The 26,309-nt window shown below is 41.2% G+C and overlaps 2 protein-coding genes across 2 annotated transcripts in view; both read right to left on the bottom strand.

Annotated features, from left to right (window-relative positions):
• Positions 1 to 6,819, bottom strand: part of LOC310904784 (uncharacterized protein) — a gene marked incomplete at its 5' end in the record, with an annotated part of 195,057 nt that extends 188,238 nt beyond the window's left edge. The window contains 2 exons of the mRNA XM_083849956.1: positions 5,915 to 6,615; positions 6,790 to 6,819. Coding sequence (XP_083706082.1) covers positions 5,915 to 6,615; positions 6,790 to 6,819 — 731 coding nt within the window. The remainder of the gene's footprint in view (positions 1 to 5,914; positions 6,616 to 6,789) is intronic.
• The window catches only part of LOC310904863 (uncharacterized protein), a 499,219-nt gene that overhangs the window by 32,336 nt on the left and 440,574 nt on the right, over positions 1 to 26,309 (bottom strand). The gene's annotated exons all lie outside the window — the stretch shown is intronic.

Here is a 26,309-nt window from a genome sequence, read left to right as displayed (position 1 = left end):
GGAGTAAGGAGGCTATACAGCAAACAAGCGAGATTGTGTGGGAAGTAAAAGTGAGAGTAATAGAGAAACACTGAGGTCAGTGACCTATATAGGAAATGGGAACAGGGATTGGGAGCCTGTTAGGAAAGATCAGTGACCAGGCAAGATGCTGGGAGAAACAGCCTTGGAATGGAAAAACGAAAGGGAGATGACAGGTGAGCAGTGGAGAATTCGGGAACAAGAACCCAGGTCATCTTTGTATGGGGCACTGGAGACAAAATATGTGTTGCAAATAAAGTGCCCAGTTGCCAGGACCTGAATCTCAATGAGTGGATTGGAATGTTCTTTCAGATCTGAATGAGATCCAAGATTACTGGGATAAAGAGTAGAATGTCAGCAGATCTTGCAAAGTATTTGCCATCTTCTCTACTAACAAAGTTCAAGAAGAAGCAGCTATTTTCCTTAACAGTTCAATATTTATGGTGAAATACTCTTGCCTGGGGATTCAAGGGTTCAAACCCTGCTCAGAGACCAAGGAAAAAGACCAAAATCCCTTTACTGTTTTTTTTTTTTTTAACAGACTATGAAAGTAATAACACAAAGGAACATAAAGGCAATATTTAAAAATAAATAAATAGTAGTGCTATACATTTACACACTGGAATTGACAAGCCTGCTGGTAGTTCCAGCCAGCTTACTCTTGTCTAAACAAAATAAAGTGAGTTTATATATAATCCCCAACTTTTGCTTTTCTAGTAAAAGCTGTAATGTTTGCAGTGCAGAAGACAGAAGACTGAAGGACGATTCCCCTGATAAATGCAATCCGAAATTGCTTGAGAGAACCCAATCTAATCCTGTATTTTAATATTTGTACCTGCTGCAAGGCATCCACCTATAGGCATAGTACCTACATAGCATCATCACACACAGAGTACCTACACAGCATCACAGCTACTGCTTTTCTGAAAATTCGTTCTGTAGCTGTGAAGCACAATAAGAACATAGATTTGACTAATAACACTTCTGATTTAATAGCAGGGTAAGAATAGCAGTCAGTAAATGGCAGGCAGGAAGGGTTGACGCAAAGAACAGGATGGGCAATTCACAAGAATTTTTTGGGAGAAAAATTGTCATAGTGCAATTGTGTTTCAGCTGGAGATTGTCTAGAAAAGGTAAGTTCAAGTTTTAAAGTTTTGGAGACTTGAATTTGTGATTTTATAAAAAGTGAAGAATCTCAGGATAGAAAATAATAAGAGAAATTACTTCATGAGGCTTCACATTATAAACACACATTCTCATGCTAATTGTGTGTAATTTTTCATTGTTTGCTGAAATATCCCATCTTGATCTTTTGCTTTGCAAAACAGTTGTTTTCCCTTCCTTCCAAAGGTGATTTTTCTTTTTAATTCTGCAGCCTTAGACAGGTTCATTCACCTGTTCTTTGAATTATGGGAAAGCAAAAAAAGTATTACTTGCTTGAAATGGCGGAAGCAGAAGTGGATCTCCTCGCTTCAGCCCCAATTCCAAAATGCTGCACTTTATGATCTGACATTTTCAGGTTGGCTAGGTCTGACTCAATCCTGTGCACTTTCATTATATGTGAAGAACTCACTCTTTCCTTACCCCCCTTTCCCCCCCCAAATACACATAAATGAGGCTGAAACACTTAAAATATATTTTGTATCTTGGGCTAATATTGAAACTACAACAATATTTCCCATGATGAACTAGCAAGAAGCTACCATCCATGAAGAAAATACAGGGTGGGACTGCTCCTTTCTTGAGCAGCTGTAATAAAACAGAACTCTGTACTTGTGGCTCTCACAAAAAGCTTCTATTACACTTTTTTGGACAAAACTAAGCTCTGTAGAAGGGAATAGATCAAGAAAAACTTCTGTGCCTTGGAAAGCTAGCAAGGAAAAGAGACACAGGCTGTTAATTTGAGAAGATGGCTTTTTGTTCTAGAAAAAAACAGACTGCATCTGCAGTCTGTCAGTCAAATTTTTAACAAAGAAAACTAGGATCACATACATCACTTACATGAACTGTGCAATGGTTCTGCTCTCGCAGACAGATAATTCAAATCCTTAAGCACCAATTCTGCTGGCTTTCAAGTCCGTGGATGGATCACCCCGTTCCATAGAAACATTGTCTCTTCACAGGGGTGAGTTCACATGTAGTGTTAGTGGCATGAAAATTGAAGTTCAAAAACAACACTGAAGTTAGACACGTGCTACAGCTGAAGAAAGAAAATGCGTGCTGCCACACTGTCATGACTAGCTCTGAAGTGGAAGAAGTTGTAGGTGTAAAGAGATCTTAGAGCTGGTGAGCAAACCGAACAGCTGGACTGGAAAAAATTGGCTAGACTACAGGATACAGAAGTGGTATATCAGTGGGAGAAGTTCAGGATTAATGAATCTGAAATATTTTTGAGAACCGAGGAAAGATGATCAAAACCAGAAGTGGCAGACTAAAGAAAGGCAAAAGTTGACTTTGTAACGGGAATTACAACCTAACTGAACACACAGGGTGGCTTCAGTGGAAACTAAGCTCACTGAAAAGGGTCAGAGAGACAGAAAGGTGAGCTCTCATTAGTGAAAAACGTTAAGAAGCTTCAATTACTTATTCTTAAAAATACTACTGAAAAACTGATAGGAACTCCTCCTACTCAAGAAAGAACTCAAAAGCCTCTCTTACAAGCAGAGATCTTTCCCACTCGAGCTAAAGGAACAGTCCCTAAGCTAACGGCACCATGAACACTTACTGTGTTTGCAAGCCTGCCACAAGAACAGAACACACTGAGAAATACAATGCCCAAAAAAGTCATCTTAAACATCTGAATTGTATGATAAAGTCAAGCGATCTTCAGCCTACAAGGGAAGAAATAGGTGTTTTATATCATCAGAAAAACAAACAAACAAACACCTCCGTAGCTCTCTCATAGAACATTTGTTTCTAGCTCTAAAACAGTCAGATGTCAGCCTTCAGAAACAGTGCACCTTTCTCTCCTCTTCTCTTACTTTGGTTTATAATTTTCAAGATTTGTCTGGTTTTCTAGATACCATTTACATTAGTTCACTATTAAATTACCCACATCAGAGTTTGAGATGCAGATTTTTCTCCATTAAAACTTCACTCCCCTTGTATCAGACATCCTTACTGTCTGCTTTCTGCCCTGGAAGAGAGATGGGCATTAAGCACTTCCTTGGAGATCACCAATACTTGATTACTTCTGATCCAGCCTAGAACTCTTTTTATGACCTGCAGCTCCTGCAGAGGGACACTCTGTTGCAGTTCCCACCTCAGTTCAGTCCCACGGCAATTCAGTCAAGGAGGATCACCCGAAGTAGCTGGGACAACCAGTGTAACTGCTGTGTGGTACGGGGAGCCCCACAAACCAACAGATACACTGGTACACCTTCTCCAACCCTGGAGAACAGACCCTGGCTTTCATAACAGGGTCTCCTGCATTTTGAATACACTTAGGTTTGAATTAATCTAAAAATACAGTGCCACAGCAGGAATTAAGCCTCAAGATAAAGTACTGAGATACAGTAGTTAAAAATAAATTTAAAACAGTTGCAAGGAGCAGCAGAGTTCAGTGAGAAATTGCCAGTAAGTATCCTCAGTAAACAAGTGAGGACATCAGCCTCTTTCTCTGTCTACATCCCCAAAGCAACCACCTCATTTTATCCACAGTGGCGCAGCCTATCAGCCTTTGGGCCTGACAGATGTTGACCTACAGCAGGCATGGTCAGCAAGCTGATGACATAGGCATCGCTGCTGTCTGCCTGGCCCACCACCTGTGCCACGCATCCAAGGGGACTGAAGAGAAGGGGAGGTGAAACTGAACTCAAGACCCCCCAGGTTTCAAAACCCCCGATTTTTGGAAACTGACAGACCACACCATGCAGTGCCAAGAATAGTTACAAACCAAGGCATTCAAAAGTTGTAAATTGGCTTGGACCCATAAACATAGCCCGTTTCCACTGGCCCACAGAGAAGGAAATAGCCTTAGAAGAACAGCAGCCATTAGAAATAGAAAAATGAGTAGAAAGCCCATAGAGAGTGAAATAGCATTAGAAGAACAGTAGCCATTACACATCATAGTTAAGTAAGAGTGAATTGTTAAGGATAACATTTATCTAAAAGGCACAGACCAAGAAATATTTATTCTTATCATCCTGACGTGTTAAGATGAGCAATATTTATATAAGATATCCATCAAAATTAGCATATCACTCTTTTTGACCTTTGAAAATTTGAGCTCTCTGCCTTGTGAGACAATTGGCAAGCCTGACCTTCCCTGGCACGTTACCTGCCCTTAACTCTTCCAAGATCCAACAGGCTGCACCCAGCCCCCTCCCGCAGCTTCCCCAACTTCCCAGCAGAAAGTTCCCTAACCTGAGCCCACCGAGGTGTTTAAACAGAATCTCACAAGACACAAGTAGACCAACAAAAGATCTGGAGCTAGCAAAGAATTCATTACAGAACAATGCCTTTATTTATTTTTGTTTTTACAGTCAAGCCATAATCAGAAAACATGCGAGTAACAGTACACAAATAACTCCCTATTTTGGGGTCCTGAGAAGTTTCAGCAATTGCTGGTGGCATAATGAATGTTTGTAATTCATTAGATTCTGTTTAAAAATGCAAAGCACGCCATGACATCAACGACGTTCTCTTCATCTTAACAAAGACTATTACACTTCATGTTCTTCTGACAGAAGTAGCATGTTTAAAAATATGTATTTCTTTTCTACAGTATAATGTTTACGATGGTGTGCCCATATTTGAATTTAAATTAACTGTATTAACATCATACTTCAAGCAAAACCATGCTTTGCTAATTATCCCAAAGACCTTCAAAATCTTTACAGTATATTTATTGCGTTTATATCGTCTTCATAAACTTACTGATCTTATTTATATAATTTTGCAAATGACAAGATGTGTAGGATAACTATCTAAATGAACTAAAAATTGTGCCATGGACAGATCCTTCATAGATTTGCAATTTGTAGCTGTCGATCTTCCTACAGCTGCTAGATAACAAAACAACCATTCTTTTCTTCATGCAGAAGAGCAAATTCAATAAACATTGGTAAGGGTTCTTTAGCAAAAGAAAGAAATCTCTAGTTCTCCACAGTCTATTAAACCTTTTCTTACACACATCTAAACTCCTTTTGTTTTTCTCAGGAAAGGAAAAGAAATATATATATGTCATAGGAATCCTGTGTATTCACGCACCATTTTAAACAAAACAAACAAACAAAAAAAAAAAACGAAAAACAACCTGGTTTTGCTGATCGCTAAATGTTTTGGCAAAAAGGAAAAATACATGACCGAGGAAGCAGGGTGGGGAGATGCCTTAAAAGAGACGCACAGACTTGCAACTCACATCTTATAATTGAGGAACACACAATGGGAGAAACTAGAATGATCATTAAACATAGCCAAGCTTTTGTATTTCACTTTCTCTCTTAATGGAGACCTGCCTGAAACGGACCAAGTTCTGTTAACATTTGAAAGAGAACACAAACAGTAAAAGGGTCGATGTTGAATGAATCCTATACATTCAAAGTTGGAAAATGAATAAGGGCACTGCTTGTATCCCCCCCCCCCCCCCCGCCTTTTCCTTAAGATGAGGGCAGAAACTGAACTGTAGCTACAAATGCTGCTAATGATTGGATCAGAGACCAACATCTACGGCGACAGGCAAGAAAAGGAATTTAATCAATAGAAAATCAACGTGAAAAGGGCAATAAAATCGGAAAATGAAAACAAATTGCTACAACAGCAGAAAGGGAATAAACGGCTATATTGATGGCAAATAAGGTAAACATTTTATTCCTGTAAAAAGCTTATATCCCGTTTCAGAAATCACTTCAAGCCTTCCTCCTCCTTCAAAGAAATTACATAGCACTTTCCGTACCCACGCCACCAGCTCCGTGCCACGGATTTCCCCTTTCCAACCGAACTCCGAGTTAGACAGGGGGTGCCCGGGCTGCTCCTCCCGGGGACCACCGCCTCCGTGCTCCGGCATGCCGCCCTCCTCCGCCAGCGCCCCGGAGCCCCCCAGAGCCCCGAGCACGCCCGGCCCGGCGGGGCGGCTGCTCCTGCCGCCGGGCAGCGATCGCTGCGCACAGGCGGGGAAGGGCCGCTGGGTCCCCCCGCGCTCACGGCGGCCGCTGCCGGGCGCACGGCCGGGGCCAGGGCCAGGGCCGGGGGGGCAGCGCCCGGGGCGGCGGGGCAGGGCCTGGGGAGGGCCCCGGCCGGCGGCGAGGACTCGCCCCGGGGAGCTCGGCTCCGCACCCGGCGGCCGCGGGTACCAAGGGGCTGGCGGCCGCTGCGGAACCCCCCAGGAGAGGTGGGGCGGGGACGCCCGCCCGGGGAGCTAACAGCGGGGGCAGCGGCCCCGCGCCCCGCCGAGCCTCCGGCTGCGGGGACAGCCGGAAAGTGACAGCGCCCGCAGGCACCGCTCGGCCCCGCGCCGCCGGCACCGGGGATGGACGTGCCCCCCCCGGCTCCCCCCGGCCCAGCTGGGCCCCCCCTCACCCCCTCACCCCCAGCGGCAAACAATGGGCGGGGGGCGCGGCTCGCCCCGCGCAGCGCCCGGCACCCCGGCGGGGCCAACTCCGCAGCGGCAGCAGGAGGATGGCGATGAAGATGCGGCGGCGGCAGGACTTACGAGGGCTGCGGCGGGGCAGAGCGTGGCTCCGGGCGCGGCTGGCGGCGCGGCGAACTCCGCGGCTGGCGGCAGGGGCCGACCCCGGGCGGCCGCGCTCCGCTCCGCGCCCCGCCCCGCACCTGCCCGGCCCCGCCCCGCGCGGGCCCCATTGTCCGCGGCACCTGCCCGGCCCCGCCCCGCCCCGCCCGCCCCTTTGGCTCCCGCCCGGGACGCGGCCACCGCCACCCGCCGAGCCCCCGCCACCCCGCTCCCAACTTCGCCTGGGCTCGCTTCTTCCTTTCGGCACCCGCAGACTCGGCAGCGATGACTTTGAGAACGCTCCAGCTCTCAGTCAGCACCGGAGGTGGTTAGCTCCAAATCTGAACCTCAAAGTGTACATTTTAGCTCGCTTTTTGCAGCTTGTTTTATTTCTAGTCTCTGTTACAATGTCATGTTTCAGGGTTGAAACATGATGCCTAGTCTGAACCTCTTTGTTTCACTATCTTTTCCACCAAGAAGACAAACAAACAAACAGCCCCCAACTAAACTGACGATCTGGGGCATCCAAACCTGAGTTCACAATCCAGGTACTTCCTTTGGAAATAAATGGAAACTAAAGCATACTGAAGGGAAAGTCTTTTGCAGCTTACCTTCCTCAGTCATAACCCTTCAAGAAATACTCAAACCCTTCCCTGGGCACAGGTGCCTTACAAATGGGGAACGGGATTGCTAGAGAGGGAAGCGATACCTGTGCAGGGGTGAGGATGCTGATACACCCCGTGGTTTTTTCTCCCGAAGTTCTCTAGTGCCAGCCAGGTACTCCTCAGACTGCAGCACTAAGAACGGGGGACCTGCTTGCTGATGCCTTCTCCAGTCTGCTCTCCTCCCTCTCCCATCAGCGGACTTGCTGAAGGACAGGCAGTCCCACAGCCCTCCATGCTCCCTTTGGGCGCTCTGTCTATTAGAAATACACATGCTCGTTCAGCCCGACACCCCGTTTATTACTGGCAGTGGCTGATTTGCTCCACAACTGTTGCTGCTTTAATTTTTCTGTGTGGCATCTTGCAAGTTTTCTGACCTTGTTTCTCCCTACTCTTGCAGCTCTCATGTCCCTGTTCTGCCCCTGGCTTTGGGAGCAGACTTGCTGCTTGCCACTGCTTTGCAACGTTTTCCTGTTAGTGCCACCATGAAGGAGGCCAGCCTGAAGCCGGAGCCTCGATGCAGCTGCTCTGCTTCATTGGGGGTGGGGGGGGGGTGGGGGGGTGGAGGCTGGATGGAGCCCTGCTGGCTTGGGCATGCCCGACCCCTCTTTGCAGAAGGCTCTGAGGACACTGAGAAGATACCTTTCACTGAAGTTCCCATATGGCAACAAATCATTCACATTTCACTGCAGCATGCCACTGTCTGCCTACTGTCTGAACAGGGCATTTCAGTAGGTGCAGTAGTGCCCCTTCACGTTTCTGATTACATTTCTGTCTGCCTGTATGTGCTAGAGCCGGGTCAGCTTCTGTATTTGTATTCTACAGTCCCCTTTGCAGAATTACACTGTGTCTCCATGGGGCAGAAATCTCTTTTTATGGTCCATCATTATACTCCTTGAGCTTCCCTTACCGTCCCATAAATGGTCTCAATTGAATATTCATTACTGGAAAATAGAATGCTCCCCCCCCCCCCCCCCCCCCCCGCTTCTTCGTAATAATGTCTCTGTTTCAAGTTGTGAGAATGTGTCCATCTTATAATATCAGCGATTAAATTGCCTGGGATTTCTGCTTAGTTCCCTTTAAACAAAATTGTAGATAAAAGCTGGGTGATGTTTTTTTTCCTATGCAGTAAGTATTTTATCCTCAAATACTTGCAGTTCTGAATTATCTTTGCTGAATAGTTTTGGTTGGGTATTTTCAGGATAAGATTCACAAAGGTGCCAGAGTGTTTTTCACTGATGTTTCTTCTTCCAGTGTCTTAAAGGGTAGGGAAATTTCAAAACATGTATGAGAACCAGGTCTATTTCTGTTCCCTGCCCAAGTGATTTCCAATTCACATTGTTGATCTACTAAATTGTAGGGTTTTTGGGGGTGTAAGAAGAGAGAATATTATTTTCCTGTCAATACTATTCCACTGTGTACAAATAACATTAACTGGAGCAGGAATTAGATCAGATTCTTCTCTCTTTTTTTAGGCGAGAACCAGGAGACTTGAGCCTTCTGCTTACTTCTCCATCAGCATTTATTTCCTAATGGAGTTCAAGAGGACTACAGCAAGAGCAACTGAAGAAGCCCTGCTTCGAAGCCTCATGGGCGACTCTCATCTAGGATACAGGGAGGTGGATGCAAATCACTGACAACAAAGTGAATGGAGCCCCAGGCATCAGCATGCTGAGCTGCTGGATAACACAGGGCCAACACAGCACTGCCTGAATTTCACCCTCCATTTCTTTCATTTTTCTTTCCAATACCTAAAAATAAGACATTGAAGTGCCAATCAAATGGAATGTCTTGTTCAGCATGGAATAATGTTCTAGGGCCTCTAGTGCCAACAAGAAAACCTCCAAAAGAATTATTTGATATGTAAAACCAACACCAAAAAGCTGCTCGTTTGCGTGCGAAACATCCACCAGCTGGTAGTAAGGAGTGGTGCTTGCTCCTTGACATATGGCCATTAATAAACAGCATTATAGCATGTTATCTACCTGTCCTGCTAGGTGCTGTGCCAGGTTTTCTAGAGGCTAGGATCTCTCTTGCTGAAATATCGTAAGAACTGGCTGTGGTTAAAAGTTATCTCCTGTTCCAAGGAACTGCTTGTGGTGCAATTCAGAAGGTGAATTCTGCTCAGATATGAATGACTTCTGTAGGTATCAGCTTCTGTTCAAGTCATAGCAGCAGAGACCTTGATGCTAGTTCCTGTTTCTTGACTGCACTCACCAACTGCTTTTCTATGCAATGTGTAGAAACCAAGATGACTTGCCACCTCATGACATTGATGAATACTTTCACCTTTTGTGGTGGTTTCTCCTGGTTTCTTAGGGTTTGGATGGTTCTTAGGATTTTGTTTGTTTGTTTTTCCTACTTAGAAATCCCTGTAGCTTGATGTCATAGCACTGCATCACTTTCCCTTTCCCCTTTCCATTTCCTAAAGTAAGACAATTATCTGCTCTAATCTTAACATCTGGAAGGTGCCTCATCCAGTTAATACTAAGTTCACTTTAAACTAGAATATTTCTTGAAGAGAATATATGTCCATGGTTACTCATTTTTTGGAGGTAATTACCACAGGATGAAGAAAACTTTGTCAAGTGACAGTAGGGCTTATACAATTTAACATGACATTGCCATTCCTGAACACTAGCAAACCAAGCAAGAGTCCCCTGGCAGCTGATCATGAGTAATGTTCTTCAGCATCGAGTGGTTCTGAGTTAATACCAATCTCTAGCTGACCAAAGCCTTTGTCACCACCATTTGGAAGCAGATCCACACTGTTCTTGTTGCAGAAGACATAGCAATGGCTCTTCTTTCAGGACATGCCAGTTACTTCTGAAATTGCATTATTAGGGCTGCTGGAACAGTGGCTGACCCCTTTCATACTGGGGTGCTGTTGTCCTCCCTCTCTCAGTCGGGAGTATTTTGGAGGGTAGTTGGTGACCAAATTGCTCTTTTCCATGCTACACTGGTGCTCAGCAAGATATTCTTGCCTGTCAGCTGTTACAGACTCCAAGAGATAACACTGCTTGTTTCACAGATTTCTTATTAACAGCTTGTTTTTGTTTACCGGACTCACAGTACACATACTGTATATCACTGGCTTACAGCTACATTTCTCCAGTGTAATATTTGTAATATTATCAATATTTCTGGGGCTCATATTGCAGCTGGTCCCATGATTCTAGCTGTAATTGAATTGGTTGGTGATCTAATAGTTCAATTGCAAATATAGCAGCCTTTTTTTTCCTACAGAGCATTTAAATCAAGAGTTTGTGAAGCACTTAAGGTCTTATGGTGAATATTGGCTTGCTCCCTAGAATTCTCAATATTCTCAGCGTTCTGTAGGTGCTGCTCCTTTTCTTTTTTTTTCTTTTTTTTTCTTTTTTTTTCTTTTTTTTTTTCCTTTTTTTTTTTTTTTTTTTATAGTTGTTGCAGTTGAACATGAACATGAACTTTAGTGGTTTTGGTGATCTGATCAAGCTGCCAAAAGTGTACCTTTGGACCTTCCTAGCTAACACGTTTTTCTGCTATATTCCAAGATGTCTATACATTTAAATATCCTTAATGTTAAATATACCAATATTATTTTTCTATTAACTTCGTATCTCTCAGATTACACTCCAATTTTAGTGTTCTAGTCACACAGATCATTAGATATGTTTCAGTAACTAAATTCAGTTTTACACCTTTTTACTGAGAATTAGAGTGTACATGTGCAAACAGCATGATCTGCTACACTAACCTGACATTTTAAAACAATCACAGGCAAAATAACTACTATTTTTTGTTTTAGTTATTGATATTATTATTATTATTGAATGGTTCCTGAAAGTATATACCTTGCAGAGTAAAACAGAAATTTGGGAGAGATTATAACATATAGTGTATTATATACGGGGTGTTACCATAACTTGGAGAGCATGAATGTGAGCTCTGTCTTCTGTACAGCCTTAGCATCCATGAAAACACTTCCTGCTGGCAGACATACCAATATTTTTTCACAATCTTTCAAAATCCGTCGCAGTCCAGCTGCTGTAAATGTGACTTGTACTTTAAAAAAGCGCATCACAAGGTTGTCCAGTTTCAGAAAGGGGGTGATTCAATTGCTGGGTGCATTTCTACCATGAGCAAAGAATGCTACCTGGCAAGAAAGAGTAAAGGTAGAAAATGAAGTCTGTAGAAGAAAAAAGCCAGACAGACCAAAAAGGAATTTTATTCTTCATGCAAGAAAACACAATGTATTATATGTTACTCTTCCATCTATTCTGTTAGAGAAATGCAAGTATACCAGAGCAACCAACACTTCTGATAATTTCATAAAGCTTGTATGTTAAATCATTAAAGTAAAGATCATTTACTTTCTCTGAATTGGTGAGCAGCATTTTTCCTGTTCTTTCAAGAAATAGTTAATAAAATATTAATAAACAACTCATAAACGGTTAAACATGCTGAATGATTGAACTTTTACATAGTTTCTGTCTTGGTTTCCAATATAGGTACAGAAAGAAGATTTATTTAAAGTAAACGCTACTGTTGGAACACATGACTGCATGTGGCTTTTGCACAAAACCAAATGCAATTATGTCAAGAATTAGATTGCATAGCATAGTTTATATTCCCACTTCTTAAACTTTAACCCTTCTAAGTGGGCTATAGGGTTTTCTTTCTTGCTATATATATCATTGTATGTAAAAACACTTCCCTGAAATGCTGGACAATTACATTCAACCTGTAATGTTATATTTCCAAATTATGACGGAATACTGTGATTTGCTATTTTTTCATGCCAGCATTTTTTAATAAAATCAAAAGTGACCAGTAACAGATTTCAAATCATCTGCAGATTTTCTAAATGTGGGATTAAGTTTCATTTCAGTATAGATTTTCTTGTCCCACTACATTTATGTGAAAATGCAGGTGCATTGTGTTTGTTAGAGTAATCAGAGTTAAATTAAAAGTCTCTTCAGATCCTCTTGGGAATTCAACTCTTCCCAAACCTTACTTCAGGGAAAAGCTTGGGTGATATATAGGTATTCAATTTGTTAGGAAGGACAGGGATTCATGGCTTGCTGCAGTCTAGAACTTCGTTACCATCTATCATCAACCAAAGATGTACTCACACATTTAATCTGATTTGCCAGTGTGAATGAAAAGACAGAAGCAATATAAGGTATTACTATCCTTAAGTTGTATAATCAGGAGTAAACAACAGTAAACAGATTTGCGAACTTCTTGGAGCCTGCTCCAAAGCATGCTTTTTTTAAGTACCTACTCTACTGGTAAAAGGGTATGACTTTATATGTTAGAGGCAAAAACTTATCCATGATTCCAAGAACCAATTCCAGAATCTTAAAGTGAATTCTTTAAAAGAATATGAAGAAAATGATGATGATGTCATAAGTTTTATTCATGATAACCTCCCCAATAGTTAATCTACTGCTCAACCAATTAGACTTTGAAGTAACTAGCTCCTAGTTCAGCTTTAGTGACAAAGAGTTTTTTTCAGGGCAGTGTGTATCCAGTCATTCTTGGGGAAGGAAATTTGAACAACTTTGATTTTGCTTCATTACTGTTCTTCCTCGTGAGTGCTATATACATATGAACCACTAAGAGTGCCAGCCCAGCATGGATCTGATCGACCTAGAGTGGAGACTGTCACTGTGAGATAAACAGACAGACTCCAAATGGTTAGATGGTGGAGAATCCACATGAGAAACAGTTTTATTGCTAGGAATGTCTGTGGAAAGCGAGTTTGGAGAAATGTAACATTTTGTGTTGGAAAAGGTTAAGGCATGGGAAATTTAATAATATTTTCTGAAGTGACTAATCACGCAGATGGCAAATGAAATTATTATTATATATAGGAATACATTATACATATATATATGTATATAGGACATTTACAATATCGGCAAACAATTTGCTATGAATCAGTAGGCTTAATTTTCCTCACCATAATATTTGGTAAAGAATAACTGACAGGAAACAAATAAGTAGATCTAACAATCTGTTCAAGCAATTTGCAAACAGAAAGGACTACATTTGATTAATATATATATATATATATATATATTTACTGCAAGTTCTTTCCCAAGCTGCTCACAGGATTAATAGTAGCTTACGAAGTATTTAGTACTGGTACACAGAAACACCACAGACATTAACCTGCTCATCTCAAAGCTAAATTGTGTACATAAGTGAACATCACTATAAACCAGGGAATTGCTGCTTTGGAATCCATTGTACTGAGTAACCCATTTTCTGTGAGATGAATATTTATGCATGCATAGGATGGTATTTATTTGAGTGCAGAAAGTAATTTCACATACAAATGACATATAACATGAATTGATATTCAGTCTTTATAACGAGTTTCTGTTGATAAGGGTAACAGCGGGAAAGCTCAGCCTGAGCTTGGACAACTAATTTGTGCAGTCATTGTAGCCTGCAAAAAGGCAAAGACCTGTAAACCAGGAATTGATATTGAGTCTTCTCTTTTTCCTCAAGGGAGCTATAGCTGTATTTGAGATCTTGAGGTCTTGCCCTCAGTTAGTTTGCCTGAGAAATTATCCTTGGATTACCTTGGATCATTGATTCCACTAATGTATGAGCAGTAGATAATAACTACTGCCAGATTTAAGATTTAACTTACCAGTTACAAGTAAGTATAGGTCTTGCAAATGGCAATACAACGTGTTCATTTATGAGCAGCTAATATTTCTACTGAGCAGCAAACTTAGATCATTTTTATCAAAAATTGCTTTTTAACATTCCCTTTGCTGTTTTTTTTTTTTTTTTTTTTTTTTTTTAAGCAGATACATTCAAATTTAAGATCAGTTTTAAAATGCTGGATAACAAATAGTACTCATAAAAGATCTATTTCTCTGTAACAACTTCTAAAAATCTTGTATTGGCTGTATTAATTTGCACAAAAGATTTAAAAACAACCTACTGCAGGCTCTACTTTTGTGTACTGTGGCAGAATGAATTACGAATGATTGCATCATTTACATTCTAAGTTTAGTTTTCAAGTATGTTTGATTTTGCTTAAATGAGAATCCTGTAGCTATTTAGTAATTAGGATTGATAGTGCTATGAAGCTCATAATTGGTCCCAAACAGGTGTTTCCTTTCTTTTTGAAAAAAAAGAAGAGGAAAAAAAAAGGTATATTTTCACCCTGCTGCATGCAAGCTCATGGAATTTTCCTAAGAATAAAAGTATACAATATTCACAACAATTTTGTATTATAAAATCAAAATTATACTTCACTTTAAATGCCTATTCTGTTTATGCATTGAATTTGAACTTCACTTAGTCTTCATTTTCGATAGTGCTGTGCACCCTCCACCATGAACAAAGTTAACAACTGTAATTGCTCAGTATGTCAGAAAATCTCACATGGTCTGATAATATTTTATGAGTCTCTATAATGTGTAGCAATTCTAAAAAATAAATATGGATGTTAGACATATAATGCCGTTCTTCTCTATAGAGTATGTCTACTGCATATAGATAGATGGTTTTGGGTGTTCTGAAAACACACCTGTTATTGCCAATAAAAATCAGGTGTCATTTACATTGACTGAGTGCCAGGAATCACACAATATTTGAAGGGGTCACCCCCTTGAAGTTTCTGTGATTTGTCTTAACTCCATTATCATAAGTTTGTGTCTCTGCTTTGAAAATGGCAGCACCTGGCAATCATTTATCATATTTGATTGTTCTCCAATGATTTGAGCTCAGACAAGTTACCTTATCATCAGTGCAGGCAATTTTTATGTAAAGCACCAGTATTGACTACAAGAGATCTGATGGCAGTTTTAAAACCTTTCAGCATTAATAGCCTTCTCACTGCATTTAGGCATCCTGTCTCTCAGATGCTGTGATGAATGTGACACTGCCATTATATGTCCTAAGTACCCACTTTTAATGGTGACAACACCTATTCTTCAAACTGGTAATTGCCTAATGCTATCTATCCTTGCAATTTATGACCACCTTGGGAAAAATACTCCTTTAAAATTACACAAGTATTTAGTTAGAAATATGTAATTAACCAGTTACCTTGTTGGAACTACTTTAGGGTAGCTACATATTATAGGATATTAAAAAACTTTACTTGCACTCAGACACCATAGTTATCACCCATTTCATGATTTTCTTAGTAATTTAGAAGATGGCTGCCAAAATCACTATCTGTGCAGATTCTCTTGGCAGGCAAGGGAGGGACTCCATGAGCAAGACTGTGGTTTGTTCCAGAGTGAAGCCAGCATGATCTAACAAGCATCGCTGGCATTGAACTGCTCTCACACATGTGCCTTTGTTTCCCTGCCTACCCTTCAGATAGGCTGTTTAGACCATGATGTCTCAGGGACACACGTTGTCTCAGTAGCTGTCACAATACAGTCCTGTTTCATAGTTTGAGTTGTTAGAGTATTAAGAACATTGATTCACTGCAATGAATGTTGAGACGTGGAATCTCACAGAGGGAGAGTAGGGGGGCTGGAAAACTCAGAGAATTAGTCACTACAGCTAAGTGAGCTAAAAGACACAGCCCCTTTTATTCCCAAGAAGGAATAACATTTGGTGAAAACAAAAGTCCCTTGACAAGAACCAAGCAAATTTTATCTGCTATCTGCAAAACATTTTTGTGAAGAGGTGTAAGACAGTCCCAGTCATTACAATACCGCACCACCTCAGAATTTAAACAAACAAGAGAAACTAACATAATTGTTAGATTATATTTCATTATTGACAATCTTTTTAATTGGAGAATAATGGTTTCAGAAAAAAAAATACATCAGGAGGTGGTTACTTCCTGTGAAAAACCATCAGCTTTTTATTCTAAAACTGACAGTTTTTCTTCCACTTGTTTTATCTGAAAAAAAAAAAAAGAATGCCTCAGATAAAAAATAGATTTTCACTGAAAAATCAAATTTGGCTAGAGATAATTTTTGTTTGTTGAAGCCAACTCCACAGTTGCGTATGACGTCATCCAAAATCCATCACAGACCCCACAGAGGCTCCCTATAAATGAAGACCTGTTCAGGTCTTTAAGTGGTTAAGCACTGCCAGTCCCATCTGAAGTCCAAAGAACTTACAGTAGAGACCACTGTTGAAAAGGTGCTTGCTTCCCTGCCTTATCAGCTCTGACAAATGATGACACAGCCAATCGTCTCTGCTCCCTACACCACACAGTTTGCGTGGGCATATAAAAAGTCCAGCTATTCAAGGCTTTCCTCCAGGCTACACTACCTGGCCAGCACTCCTCAGGTCCATATTCCCAGCATCCCAGTCACTAAACAAAATAATTAAAAATCACCTTTTACGCAATTACAACTCATTTTCGCCTTAAACATTCCATGGAAAATACTCTCAGCAAAGCTGTAAAAATGTATTCCATATGCAATTTAAAACAAACAAAAAACAACAAACAAAACACGACCAACAAACTATGTATTCAGTTGTGCCTTTTTACTCTTCCTGTTATTCAAACATATGGCAATGAGTCTTTTGCCAATAAAATTAAAAGTGAGGGAAGTAAACGGCAATTATTTATCATGTAACCATGCAGGACATTAAGAATTACACATTCACCTGAAATTATAAATGTGCAGAGTTATTTAAAACCTCCTCTAGGCAGATTCATGCCTGTGTATTTTATTATCATAAATGACAAGATACTGGGACATAGAATATACCTCATGAAGTACTGACTGATGGATCAAAAGGAAAAGCCAAAGGGTCATAATGTTTTAATTTAACTGTAATTAAGCCCCAAATTCTTCTGGTGCTGAATCTCTCACCAGTGCCATTCTGCTCAACTTCCCAATGGAGCCAAAACAGGAATACTGTTGACTTAGTACTTCCCTGATCAAAGAACAGAAGTGGTAAGAACAGAGTTTGTGGCACAAATGTCTTACAGTTCTCGATATGGTAAGTAATTACTTGAGACGCTACAGAAAGAGTATGTAACATTTTTATAGGACCAAGTGAAACAAGCTTATTTGCTCATTTTGTGCCTTTCTGGGAGATAGGAAGAGTGAAAACTTCAGGTATCAAAAGTTATCATAATACCTTCAGCCCACTTGCAACAGATCTCCCTGATTCCTGCTGAGCCAGAGCTAGAGTTGCCCTGCCAGTCCCTACAGGGCAACCTGTGCCAAACCCCAAATTTCCCTGGAAGAAACCCATGTATAAGTACTGGAAGCAATGCTGGGCAGCTCATCTGTAAGAGGAACAACTCAATGGTATCAAACATTCAAGCCTTAACATTTGAGGAGCAAATGTTCTGGACAACATGACCTGAGATAGGACGTACACAGTGATACAAGAGAGACGTCACTCCAAAACTTAGCATGAATGCTTTTCGAGATTTATTTGATTTAGTATCACAATGCCACACTCCCCCTATCCCCACTTGTCAAATCGTGAAAGCGCTGCTACAAAACACATGCAAAGTCTTAACGGATTACTGAGAATTTTGACTAAGATTTCAGCATGTGGTCCTATGAGGATTTATTATGTAAATGAGTGGATATGAGCAAAATTAATGAGATGTTTCATGCATTTTATAAGAAAGAAAAAAACTGCTTTTCCTACTTCCAGAAGAAAACAGGTGGTAGCCAGTTTACAATTCAAGTCTGTCCATATGCAACAGCAACAAAAGAACCTATATCATCCCAGACAGTCATTCTCTATTTCCTTATACTATTTGTGAAGGAAAAGCAATGTGACAGGCAAGGCTGCCAGCATAGGAATTGCCCAAAAGATGTTTTACAAATTGCAGTAGAAAAAGCTTTTGAAAGGAAAGCAAAATACTGGAGAGCAGAAATAATTCGATATGCAGCGCCCTAAATTCAGAAGTGCCAGCAGGTGATGCACAGTTCCTCAGAGTTTTGAAAAACACATTTGTCAAGTTTATTTATTTATTTCCTTCACGGAATAAAATCCTCCAAAGCAGAATTACTTAGCACAGCTTCTAAAAGCAACTGAGTCTCATACTGATACCTTTATGTATCAGATGAAGAAACCACAAATATATTGGATTACAGAGATGGAGGACACCCAGATTTAAAGTACTTTCTTGTAACTAAAGCCTATGTATCCCCTCTGTAAGCTAGGGCCAGGCATCCAAACCTGCAGTAGGCATCATCCAGCCAGCTGCAGGCTATAGCCTGCTCCATATGCTCCCTACTTGCCCTGGCTTCCCTGGTGCCCAGCCCAGCAGCAGCCATGTCAGAGCAGAGAGCGATGGGCATTCTCTTGCTACCCACATGCAGGACCCAGGCACCATTCTCTCGACCCACACAGTTTTCAGAAGAGCGAAAGGGGAAGGTCAGATTTTGTATTTTTCGTATAGATTGCTGGTCCCTCAAAGTCATGAAGAGCAATGCATTTCACGATACATGTAGCAAGTCAACTGGCATACAGGGAACCCCCGATCCTTATCTGTTAGTCTCCTTTATGCTACTAAAGCATCTTGATGTTTCTGACAAGTTCTGTTCTCTGTAGAAAGTAATTATACAAATGATGCAGCTGTTATTAGAAAGTGTTGATTAGCTGCAAGTGCCAGAGAATTCCATGGTTCAGTAAAAAATCCTGTTCACTTGGATTAACAAAGAAATTGTCTATTTTGATCTAAGGATCTGATCACTTTAAATGTTTGTATTCTTTGCCTTAATAACTCCTTGCCAATGTAGGGTCAGAAACTAGTCTTCTCTACTGCCATTTGGGGCTGCTTCCAAGTGCTCTAGGGAGCTGTGACTGCCTTGCTAATGTGTCCTGCTTGCTAATGGGTTTTCTGAGGGCCTCCCATGCACAGCCTCTTCCACACCTATGGCCAGTTTGTGTCTGACAGCTCTGGGTATGTGTCTGTGTCCTGGCATCTGAAGCACACACTCAGCCACTACTGTGTGCTCTTCATACTGATGGAGATAAGCTACTGGCTGATAATTCTGATTTCTCATCTCTCCATAGTTAGTGAAAAGCATATTTATACCAAATCAGAATCTTTTATAGACATTTGTTTTTTAGGGTGTCTGATTTTACACATTGGGTAGTTACAGCTCTCATAGCCATATGTTAGCACTCAGATTGCATTTGAGTTTAAAAATCTCACTCTTGTTGTAGTGTTATATGGCTTTCATTTCTGTATTTTGCTACATTTGTATTTTCTTCTACAAATATCTTTCCTATTTTTAATATGACTCCTCTTGAATTCTCTGTTAGCTAATACGAGCGCTATGGTATGCTGCCTTCCCATGTGACTATTTTGCCTGGCACTTGGGCTTGAAGAATTTTTTTTTTTTTTTTTTCAACAGTGACTTAAATAATTTGCTGGATTGCCCTTTTTGACTAGTTTCATCTGTCTGTCTTCACAAATTGAGCTAATGGTTGATACTGGTATAGTGTCTATGACTCCTATACTATACCAGTGTCTGCACTGTAAGTTTTCCTTCCAATAGTGAAAAGAAGAGATATCAATCAGTCTCATAAGTTTGGGCCCACAGTTTCTAGAGTTGAATTGAGATCAGCATTCAGGACATGGTCCAAGCATACACTACAGAGAGCTCATAAAACAGACACACCTCTATCATGAGTACACAGTTAGCTGGACATGCATCCTTTCTAAGTTTTCAGATTGCATTCATCCCCAGCTGTCAGACTTTTTGTCTCTTTTGGGAAGACACGACAAAACTGCTGAGAAACTGACAAATCCTGCATATATCTATGCACTCCATTTTTCAGAATTAAGGCAAATGTGGGGTTCTCCCATTTGGGAGATGTATATACTGGTCCGAAAATCCATTTAAACAACAAACACCATATACATTAAGCAGTGGAAATAAAGCATATAGGAACAGGTTCCTGAGACTGGTAAACTTTTTATATGCTTACCTAGTGTACTTATACTTCACCAGCCTGACAGCAGCATTGGCATAGCTAACTTTTTCAGGTACATTCAAACAAGTCTTTTGTTTTAGTTTGGTTCCCTGACAGCTGTTTTCCTGCTGTAAGTAAATCTCCCTCCTTCAGCCACAGTTAAATCTTCTCTTAACCTCTGTCATGGGCTTTTTCCATTACCAGAGAAAGCAGTTTTGTAGGTTCACAGCCACAGTAGAAATAGCAAAATTAATAGTTTTGGTATTACTCTTTAACTCAAGTCTTTGCAAAGAGATGACTATGTTGAGCTATTCTTTTCCTTCCCGTATGTGTTCCAGACATTTCACTATGGAGCTAACCATACTCTGTATATGTTCCTTAATAAGGTCAACATGCCTAGCTTCATAAATTCTCACAGGATCACTCCAAATCTATTAAAACCCTTCCACAAACCATAATATATACTTCCCCAGTTCCACGTTAAGACAAGCCACCATAATATATACTTCCCCAGTTCCACGTTAAGACAAGCCTATCAGTGGATAGAGAGAAGTCAAAGCTTTTTACTTGCCTTTGTCTGCTAAGAGTCCTAATACTGCCTTGATCTTAACATAGAAGGATGCAGATTGGGGCTGGACCACGTGTTCAGCACAGGAAGACTCCTTGCCTGCTGTCCTGCTCATACATAGTCATCCAACTTGTGGCATTGCATGGTTTATATGTTCCTAGGGTTTCAGTTTCAATTATCAGTTCAATGTAAGATTCAAGACAATTAAATTTTAAAAAGTGGTTGTGGAAAAACAGCCAAATATAATAAACGAGGAGAGAAAAGTATGAGTTTGTACACTTAACTTGCAACTTGTATCTAATAGGATTCTTGTATAGGATATTGTATTTAGAGTACTTATATTTGAAATGCCTGGGGAACTGAAGAAAGATTTTTCTCACTTGACATGACACATGATGTGGTAGGTGCTACAATGCTTTTTCAATAAGCTGCACATATCTGAGATCTCCCACATATTCTACAAAGCCTTCCTCAGTCTACTTAACCTTTATTAGTGCTGTCATCATCCACCTTCCAAAAAGAAGAGATGCAAGAAAACTGTTTCATCTTCATTTTATGAATGAATGTAGTTGTGGAATCTCTTATCAGATAAGTATATCTTCTTGTGAAGAGCACTGCTATGCTATGCACTTCTGGCACCAAAAAAAAAAAAAAGAAAAAAAAAAAAGAGAGACATTTCTGACAAACTGGTATAACTGTGCTGCATTTTTTATTTTATTACTGATTCTCTGTGAATCAGTATACTAGCCTTTTAGACTGATTAGGGGATGGTGAGTGACTGCGAAAGGTAAAAAGTTTAGCATCTGTTTGTGAACAACACTACAGAAATCTTTTGTTGTTGTTAAATAACTTGTAATAGCAAGGTTTAGAACTTCATAATGTGATTAGTGCAGCAAATATGATCTAAATTACTCAAAATACAATTCTAAAATTTTTCAATGATTGCCATAAAATTACCTCAGATTTAAATAAAAGAGAATCAACTCATTGTGCCTCACTGGTATAACAGGATGTAAGCAACCTTGTTACATTGAACAACATAACTGTCCCACATTTGTTCTTACTTCTCTCTTCCTTCTTTGTTTCATTATTTTCTAGCATTTGTTCAGCTCTTTTCTATAAAACTTTGCAGATCTCTGGTATCCGTTAGCTCCCCACTTTAGTGTATCCCTTGGGCATTTAAACAGAACAAATGAGCGAGCAATTTTTAGTAGGTGGAAGTCAGTACGATGTTTTGTCTGGCTACATACGTACACATATAGAAAGCTTTTCTGTATTCCAGATGTTCAAGCACATGGGAAAAAAGATTCAGTGAACTGGAACCTTCTCACATAATTACTCTGTGAAAAGCTCTCTAGCTGTCTACTTCACTGAGAATTTTCCATCCTCTGAATGTAGAACAGGTTGTCATTCACAGATGTGCCTATACCTGCAAACCTAGTGCCTAAGATTATGTTTCCAATACTAAAAAGGAACAAGTTGGGAAATGAGTGGTGTGTCTTATACCACATCTTATCCTGCCAGTGGGCTGACAACATATCTAGGGAATTCCCATTCAGAGAAGAGATCAAAGAGAAAATTGTGCACCATTTTTGAAGGTACACAATGCTTTGAAAATTAAAATCTTTTTCTGATACAGAGGCTTTTTCTGATATTTTAGAAAATATCAGGTAAAATGTTATTTTAGTAACATATACATGTTACTAAAAGCTATTAGTATAGCTTTTCTGTCAAGATGCAACAGCAGTGTTAAATCCAGGTCTGTAACTGATGCTCTGGTATATATTAAGATAATAATAATAGTAGTAGTAGTAGCAACAACTCTACACACACCAGGTTTCCTGCAAGCATAGGTGTCCTCGTTTACCAGGATGACCAAAATTTCACTCTTTAGAAAGTTAGCAAGATTATGTTAGAATTTTCTTTAGTGCCTGATAGAGAAATCAGCTGTGCTGTTTTCCTCCTAGACATTACTCTTCTGGAACCTCATATATTTCACATATCTGCAGTGTCACTCTCTATATACTGGAACCGGTTTATGCCTTTGATACTGTTTTCTGCTTTGAGACCTTGGAGGTTTGTGAGAGCCACATTACTAAAATCGATACAGACAGCTTTCATATTTTTATTCTTTTTATATAAAGTTTTTGAGATAGCTTGAGTTCTTCCATTCTTGTAATTTCCTCTTCACCAGTGTTCCTTTCCTACTCTGCTTACACTGAGATTTAGCTGGAAAAGGTGATCTTGCTATTTCTTTTTAATTCCATCATTACTGGAATTCCTAAACAAATAAACAAAACCACAAGAACTGCCTAAGACCCAGGATATAATGCTGCCTTCCCTACAACTAACAGAAATCCATGCCATTAATTCATTTAATATAACCTTCCCTGAAGACAATGTACAAAATTTTCTGCTCTTTTTGTCTCTCCAGACCACTCTTTTCGGGGCAGGTTCTTTCTTCTCTTCTCTTCTCTTCTCTTCTCTTCTCTTCTCTTCTCTTCTCTTCTCTTCTCTTCTCTTCTCTTCTCTTCTCTTCTCTTCTCTTCTCTTCTCTTCTCTTCTCTTCTCTTCTCTTCTCTTCTCTTCTCTTCTCTTCCCTTCCCTTCCCTTCCCTTCCCTTCCCTTCCCTTCCCTTCCCTTCCCTTCCCTTCCCTTCCCTTCCCTTCCCTTCCCTTCCCTTCCCTTCCCTTCCCTTCCCTTCCCTTCCCTTCCCTTCCCTTCCCTTCCCTTCCCTTCCCTTCCCTTCCCTTCCCTTCCCTTCCCTTCCCTTCCCTTCCCTTCCCTTCCCTTCCCTTCCCTCCCCTCCCCTCCCCTCCCCTCCCCTCCCCTCCCCTCCCCTCCCCTCCCCTCCCCTCCCCTCCCCCTCCCCCCCCCCCTCCCCTCCCCTCCCCTCCCCTCCCCTCCCCTCCCTTCCCTTCCCTTCCCTTCCCTTCCCTTCCCTTCCCTTCCCTTCCCTTCCCTTCCCTTCCCTTCCCTTCCCTTCCCTTCCCTTCCCTTCCCTTCCCTTCCCTTCCCTTCCCTTCCCTTCCCTTCCCTTCCCTTCCCTTCCCTTCCCTTCCCTTCCCTTCCCTTCCCTTCCCTTCCCTTCCCTTCCCTTCCCTTCCCTTCCCTTCCCTTCCCTTCCCTTCCCTTCCCTTTTCCTTTCCTTTTCTCTTTTCTCTTGTCTTCTCTTTTCCTTTCTCCTCTCCTCTCCTCTCCTCTCCTCTCCTCTCCTCTCCTCTCCTCTCCTCTCCTCTCCTCTCCTCTCCTCTCCTCTCCTCTCCTCTCCTCTCCTCTCCTCTCCTCTCCTCTCCTCTCCTCTCCTCTCCTCTCCTCTCCTCTCCTCTCCTCTCCTCTCCTCTCCTCTCCTCTCCTCTCCTCTCCTCTCCTTGTGAATAGTGCCTGACTGACAGCTTGAAAGCTCAATTTTTCTTTATGTAGAGAGCAAATTCACAGTCAAAGTTTGTAATGTGAGTGCCCATAGCGACCTGTGCACCAAGCCCCACTTTGGATCAGTTACTAGTTACTTTTGCATGCGACTTTTGGCCTGATTACTCTGACAGCTGAAACCCAACTAGTATAAATTACATTGATTTTTGTGATATGGCATCAATATCACAAGAACTATGTCGAAACCATCAGTTTATTTCACATAGAGTTGGGGATGGATTTTTCTCTGCTATTCTTAAAATCCTTTCAATCTAAGCCCTATCTTTGGCATATTATTTTTCTGTGAGCAATCCTTCTAGAACAGGAGTAACACCATTTAACACCTCTTTGTTCCAGGGGCCAGACAAACATGTTCCTACTCTATTTCTGATGATCATCTCGGCGAATAACATCACAAACCTGTGCATCTGTACACCCCCAGCAATTCTGGGCTCGTAGAATTTTGTAGCCTTGGCTCTCCTCAAAGGCTGTTAGACATCCCGAAGCCTGTTCAGGCAGAACTGAGTTCATATAACCGGTGTCACGTCCCCTTTAAAACTGGTGTTTTTCAGGTGTTTCTCTGTGCACTAGAGACCCTAGATTTAATTTACCTCTTCGGCAAACTTCACAACCAGTCCTTCCCATAGAGTGAAGGCACCTATGAGGAGCAGCAAAAATAAATGAAAATCAGACTTCTGACCTCAGCTGTGAGCCAAAGCAGAAAAGCTTTGGCAAAAGATAGCTGAAGACAAGATGAACTGTGCTATAACTCCACCAGGACACAGCAACATGTATTAGAAACTTTTACTGAATTCTGTTAGCAGCAAACTAAATAATGCTCTACGTGCCTGTTTCCTACGTGCCCCTAAGGGAGGGAGCCCTGCAGGAGGGAAAGGTCGGAGCCGGCAGCCCCTGAACAGCTCCAGCGATACCGGCGGCCTGGCCAGTAGGCTGTAGCTGCAGACAGTGACAAATTGTAAGCTAAAGCAGATTTGCATAGTTCACCAAATCCTTATGTAAAAATCTATAGAGCAGAAGGAGATCTATTATTAAATATAATCAACTGCATAATCTTATAAACTGCACAGGGAGGAATTTAAATTACATTTTGCTGTATCTGACTCTTCATTACCACTTTGGGAAGAGTTAGAAGCTAAAGATCTCCTTCTGCCTGTTGTCTTTTAATCCTCTTGTTCTCAAGTCACTCAGTACAGCATAAAAGCACCATAAACCTAATGCTGTGAAGTTTTATGTCCTTGCAGTAACAAATCCTAAAAGCAGAAGGCACGCTTGTTGCTTAATATGTCCTCGTTCTTGAGCTTCTTCCCAAGCCCGTTCCCTTATTCATACACAAATGCCAGCTCTCCTCATCTTCCTACTGCACAACTCATCACGAGGTGGGGGCAGATGGGTGCAAAATGCAACTATTTTGCAAAACAAACATATTTATTGCAGCGATAGATATATGAAAAGCAATTGTAAAACTGACTCCCAGTTTCATTTATTCATTCAGTTTTGGGTTAAGATGAGGTTTTATGAGCTAAGTAGCCCAAATTAGGCTATAGAGACATTTCAAACAGCATGGAGATTTTAAGGTGTTATAGGCAACCAGGGTTGTTTGAACCCCTTGGGCTAAGAACAGTTACTGCAGAATGCTATTAATTTTGTAGTGTGTTTTGTGCCAAACCGGAGGCATCATAAAAGAGAACTTGAGACAGGGAGCATGCTTTATTTTGGCATGCACAGTGCAAGGCAAAGCAGCTCCCTTGGGATGCCGGTTTAACTGGGGTGCACTTACCCTAAAAGCAGCTGATTGCAACTGCTCCATATGAAGCCCTGTAAATTTACCTCTTCAAATTTATTTAGTTGTACTTCCTTCTTCTGCTATAACTACATCCCCACAGCATCCTCATCCCTACAAAGCTGCTATACCAAGTCCAGCTGTGCCTGAGAACCCAGGTGCTAGTCACAGAATCGTTATGGTCGCAGCCCTTCTTTCAGCTAGTGGACAGCAGCTCAAAGCTCCTCATAACTGCTACCGGATTTCATGAGGAAAAGCACTCAGTTGATTCCACCTCATTCTAGAATTCCTGTTTCCCTC

Source organism: Anser anser (genome assembly GCF_964211835.1).
Source record: "Anser anser genome assembly, chromosome: 10".
Taxonomy (NCBI): Eukaryota; Metazoa; Chordata; class Aves; order Anseriformes; family Anatidae; genus Anser; species Anser anser.
Note: the sequence above shows the minus strand (reverse complement) of the source record. Positions and strands in the feature narration are given on the sequence as shown.